At 41.4% G+C, this 5,730-nt stretch overlaps 1 protein-coding gene across 1 annotated transcript in view; it reads left to right on the top strand.

The window, feature by feature from the left end:
• LOC116700481 (clathrin interactor 1) overlaps positions 1-5,730 on the top strand; it is an 11,425-nt gene that overhangs the window by 5,175 nt on the left and 520 nt on the right. Inside the window, exons 6-12 of the mRNA XM_032533739.1 lie at positions 1,274-1,442; positions 1,770-1,986; positions 2,077-2,158; positions 2,326-2,403; positions 2,911-3,233; positions 3,596-3,779; positions 4,032-5,730. The exon at positions 4,032-5,730 is cut by the window's right edge and continues 520 nt beyond it. Coding sequence (XP_032389630.1) covers positions 1,274-1,442; positions 1,770-1,986; positions 2,077-2,158; positions 2,326-2,403; positions 2,911-3,233; positions 3,596-3,779; positions 4,032-4,420 — 1,442 coding nt within the window. The 3' untranslated portion in view covers positions 4,421-5,730. The remainder of the gene's footprint in view (positions 1-1,273; positions 1,443-1,769; positions 1,987-2,076; positions 2,159-2,325; positions 2,404-2,910; positions 3,234-3,595; positions 3,780-4,031) is intronic.

Here is a 5,730-nt window from a genome sequence, read left to right as displayed (position 1 = left end):
AATAATGTGTCACTTTATTCCCCACAGAATACAGCAAAGCAAACGGCATGCACATGCCGTCAATACGTGATGCAAAGTATGCGCTACTTTCCGAGCCCTTACCTCGACACAGGACTGGAGAGCCGTTCAGTCCGGCAGCGCCCGCATCAACGTTGCTGGACGTCTCGTACGCGACTCACAGGCAGGCTCTGTCGGACCGAGGGATTCTCCGTCTTTTTATTCTCTTAACAAACAAGGATGGTGTGTGAGCGGGGGGGGGGCCAACCCTCGCTCCCAGCCCATTCCTTGGTGGGTCCGGCGCACCTGCCTCGAAACCATGTTTCCAAAACAGGAGCGCCGTCCTCAAAACATGACCAAACTTTTCAAAACATGAGCTTGATACGTCACCAAAACAAGTTATATAATTGAAAAATGAAACACAAAACAATTATACAATTGATAAATGAAACACATACAATTGATAAATGAAACACAAAACAATAATAATAGTTATACAACAGTGAATCAACAAGTTATACAAGTGACCCACTTAGCTGTTGTCAAGGATCATAATGCAAAATAAACTTTTTCCTCCACAAAAAGGCAAATAACAAAAACCTAATGAGATGTTGTGATATAAAACACAAAAGATCATCCTCACATTGGACGATCTTCAAACAGGAAATGTCTGGAGTGTTTTTAATTGATAAATGATGAATGAAGAATTTCCAAAAATGATCATGGATTTATGTCAGATTATTAATTGTTTAAGCAATAATGTAAAGCTCCTATTGATACACTGAAGTAATATTTCAGGGGACTTACCTGAAGATATTCCTTGTATTTATTTTCTTAGCAGCCAACACTAAGTAAGTTGAAGTTTACAGATCAATACAGAAAATGTAACACATTTATCAAGGAAAAATCCCAAACATTTTCCAGGTCCAACTTCCACAATGTGAGGCTCTGCTGCTGTATATCATTGTAAAGTGTGTAGTTTGGGATTTTGGACAGTTATCGGGGACAAGAACAAGACATTTTTCCGACCAAACAATTAATCGAAAACAGATTTCAATAATATTTTGCATAAGCTCTAAGCTTATTGTTGCTTTTAGTTTCTTAAATTTTCTATAAATTAGCAATTGTTAAACAGCATTGTACAGCTGAAATTACGAGTTTCATACAACTAGCATGAGAGACTGTAGATGTCCTTTGGGGGATGCCTGTGAAACTGCACAAGTTTACAAATTCTTGCTCTTTCTCTCTCCGTCCTTTTATGTGTTCTTCTTTCCAGCTAATGAGTTGGATCGGAGTAAGTGGGATGAGGACTGGGATAAGAGCAGAGGAGCTTTCCCCTTTAGTGAAAAGCTCGGAGAGATCAGTGACAAGATAGGCAGCACTATCGATGACACGCTCAACAAGTTCAGAAAGAAGGAACGAGAGGACTCACCCGACAGAATCAGGTAAATGTACACACTGATGATGTCACCATGCACACGTACACATATTACATTTTGTGTGTGTCAAAATGAACGAATGCTTGTTTTAAAATGGTCTTAAGGGTGTATACTAAAGTTACTACAAGCTGCATTACTTATGCAAATATCAAAATAATGCATCAGATGGCTCTTGGCCACCCTGTCATGTGTTTAAAATCTTGAAACCATTATGTCTTGGATTATACATTACATAACCACGGACATACATTAATTGCAAAACAAGAAAAACACTTGATAGCAAAATCTCCTGAGTGATGCTTCTTGTAAGTCCTCCATGTTTGGTTGCCATAGTGACAACGAGGAAGATCGAGCATCGAGAAATGGCAGACAGGAAACCCTTGAGTTCAAAGATGAGGAGGAAACTGTCACAACGAAGAGCATCCAGATCACACAAGCAACAGAAACCACAACCACCACCACGCGGAAACGCAGCGGAGCTCCGAGTAGCAAGACTCTGGACCTTGGTGCTGCAGCCCACTACACTGGAGACAGGAGCCCAGAAGAGAAGGTCTTCACACAAACACTTTTCTGAATGTGAGATACATTTTTAATTGTACATGTTCAATCAATCACTGTGTTTCTCTATTTCTATCTTTAGTCTTCAGTCAGGCAGTCTTCAAGTAGCGGTCTAGCTGATCTGCTAGTGATTGACCCTCTATCCAATCAGAGCACTGCAACAGGTAACTACAAACTTTTACACACACAAAGATGAGAAAGAAATGATGTGGTTTTAAAATTTGGATATGTGGTGTATGAGTTGTATCATTCTTGGTTGGACAAGAGAGTTCTTAGTTCTTTGCTGTGTGTGTATGTGTGTGTCCGTGTGTGTCTGTGTGTGTCCATCCAGGTGGCAGTTCTGACCTCATTGGTGGCTTTGCTGACTTCTCCTCTCCTGCAGCCTCTGCCAGCCTCCCAACATCCACTGGTAAACTTGATCTTACCTCTCAGCTTGTCCTGTAATCTAAGGGTGCTTTCACACCTAAAAAAAAGACCCAATTAAAAAAGACTGGGGCGTTGTACTGTGGGGTCACTTTGTCACACCCTTTTTAACAGACTTAATGAACTGCCCAAGTACACAGAAGGATACAAGAATAGCAGACTGCAGTTTGAACTGCTTTTGACTGTCAGATCATACGTGTTACCATGTACCAGTCTTGGTCCAGTTCTTTGGTCCGCACCTTCGTTTGATTGTTTGTACTAACTTGGCAAACACACCAGAGTTAATTTTATCACAACCAAAACAGGTATGGTGTGAAAGCGCCCTAAAGTTCAGATGAGGGCCAGCATGACAAAAAGCTATGTTGTACATACTATGTGTATTGTATTTAGATTTTTTGCAGAATTTTAGAAACTGAGTGCTAATTTAGTACACAGTGAAGGAGTAGGACCGTTACAATCCCAACTAAACATATCACTACTTTCTTGTGGCCAGCTTCTGCACCATCCAGTGGAAATGGAGAATTTGGGGACTGGAATGCTTTCTCGGCCAATCCGCCAACTTTGTCTAGCTCCGGTCTCTCCCAGCCTGTCACTGACCTGTTTGGCAACGTCCAATCACCCACAGCCCCAGTCTCTAATCCCGCCTCCGCCCCACCTTCTGCTGAGCTGTTTGACCTGATGGGTGGAGTGAACCATCAATTAACAAACCCACATACAACGCTGAGTGCCTCTCAGAGCATGACTTTCTCTCTGGGAGGGGCGACGCCAGGAGCATCTGTTGCTATGCCAAACATGCCCCTTTCTCGCTCTCAACAGGTAAATATGGTACACTTTACAGGAAGGTCTAGAATTGTCTCAAAGTGAAAAAATAAATCTGGAAATGTTGTAGATAATGGAATCCATTGAAAGAAAAACCCAGAAGATTCCAAAATATATTGGTCCAATGGTCAAATCTAAATTAATAGTGCAATAAAATTGCACTATTAATGATGACTTAAACATTCAGCATTGCTGCCAGCATAATCAAAGATTTAAGTTAGTGGACCCTTAAGAACACTTTTTGTTTCAATTTTCAATAAATATGAAGTGCTCCAGTTCAAGGCTGTTAATTGATATCAGTTTTTCTTTTGGGTTCTTGACAGTTAGTAAAAGTGTGAAATATTTGTATTTTTTTTTAGAGCCTGGGAGGCATGACATCTCAGCAGCCCATAGGACAACAGTCGAAGGTGGGTGTTGGAGGTCCGGGATCGTTAGGGTCGACCTGGTCCGACCCCTCCGTCAACATCAGCCTGGACTTCCTATCAGCAGGCCTCAACCCCACTAAGACACCGCCCACACTTAACAATATCATCCAGCAAACAGGTATCATGTTCCATACTGTGATTAATTTTCTGTGTGCAATAAAAAAAGAAAAAGAAAAAAAGGGTCTTAAAAGATCTTAAATAGCATTGATTTCAGTTTTTTTCTTAAAAACAAAAGAAAAAGGCTGTCAAATGTTTTAAAAAGTCTTGAATGCCATTTAAAAATATTTGACTTAAATAATAGACTATCTGACCAGCCTTAGTGGAACAACAGAGTTTATTAACTTCTCGCTGCCCATTTGTGTCTGTGCAGCAGTGCCTCCCGTCAACCTGTTGGCCCAGAACTTTGGAGGACTGAACCTCAGCTCCCCGCCCCATGCGACACCCATTAGACCACCAGCCAACCCCATGACGATGGGCATGCCTGCATCAATGGCAACTGGCATGCCTGTTTCCTTGGCATCAAGTATGCCCCATTCAATGACCACGGGAACAATTGGGATGGCGGGAATACCTGTAAGCCAAGGCATGATGGGAATGAACATGAGCATGAATATGGGCATGGCCACTCCAGTGATGATGGGTGATATGACAGGCATAGGAGTGCCAGGAGTCGGGGTGAGCCTTGCACACACCATCACGCCAGCCCTGGTTTCACCAAAACAAGATGCCTTCGCTAACTTTGGCAGTTTTGGGAAATGAAGTGTGTGTGTGTGTGTGTGTGTGTGTGTGTGTGTGTGTGTGTGTGTGTGTGTGTGTGTGTGTGTGTGTGTGTGTGTGTGTGTGTGTGTGTGTGTGTGTGTGTGTGTGTGTGTGTGTGTGTGTGTGTGTGTGTGTGTGTGTGTGTGTGAACCACAGAAGGAATGCTGTAGGCCTACTTGAAGACACCCTTGCATGTTTCTCTCTCTGCTTCTGCTGCCTTTGGCGAGCTGGCAACAGTGATCATTCACCATCCTAGTCATCTTGGAAGTAGGGAAGAATGCCCGTGGGTGCCTCTCATCAATTTCATGTGTGAAATAATGTCACACAGAGGACACCTGAAAAGAAGGGAAGGTGTCAAACCAACAGCCTCTAGTAATTAAGTTCTTATGGGGAAAGGTTTCTGATCTTGTTGTCACCTGTTTTTTACTACAGTATGTCCCCCTTCATTACAAAAATCACTTTTTTCTCTGTAAGTGCACAGCTAATTCAATCTTGTTTACTCAAATGAAAATGGCATTGCTGCCTTAATTTTGCATTGTAGGCTAGGTTTTACATAATTTCAGCCAAATTCATTCACAAGATTTAAGCCATTACATTATTGCCAGAAGGTGACACTATTACTTTCTCTTGCTCCTTGTGCTAATAGTACAGTTACAAATTCTGGAGTATACTGAATCCGTACTCTGTTCCCCCAGCAGAGAGCAGGTCGGGTCTTGAGATAACACTGGATGGTCATACTTTTTGCTAGGGTGGAATAATTGCATAATATATTCTTTTTTCTCCCCTCTCCTCTTTTTTCAGGCTGGTAGCAGTTCACAATAACTCAAAGTACAGTAGGACACCTACAGTTTTATTGATGTTTAAAAGACAACATGAGTCAAGCCTTGAACTACTCAGAACAATGGTCCCTAAAATACTGTTGGGCTCTTATTTTACAATTGGTTACTATTAAAAGTGATAATTTTCCTCTACCTTCCATTTTAGATTTTGCCATCAGATTAATGCCTGATTAAGGGCCATTATTTTATGTAGAGTACTTTTCTTAATGTTTCTCTTGATATGATGCAATGTACCTTTTAATTACAAACTATTTTTGCCAGCAAGTATTTTTCACTGTATGCACCTCAAAAACTGCATACTAGAAAATAACCATCCTTGCATATAACATGGACTGGATACATTACAGGATTTTTTTCATTAGCTAAGTTTAAATAAATGATTTCCAAGGCCAGTTGAGACCAATGTATAAGGTTTTGGGGGTCTCGAATAGACTGTGTGTGTGTGTGTGTGTGTGTGTGTGTGTGTGTGTA

Source organism: Etheostoma spectabile, chromosome 13 (genome assembly GCF_008692095.1).
Source record: "Etheostoma spectabile isolate EspeVRDwgs_2016 chromosome 13, UIUC_Espe_1.0, whole genome shotgun sequence".
NCBI lineage: Eukaryota > Metazoa > Chordata > Actinopteri > Perciformes > Percidae > Etheostoma > Etheostoma spectabile.
Note: the sequence above shows the minus strand (reverse complement) of the source record. Positions and strands in the feature narration are given on the sequence as shown.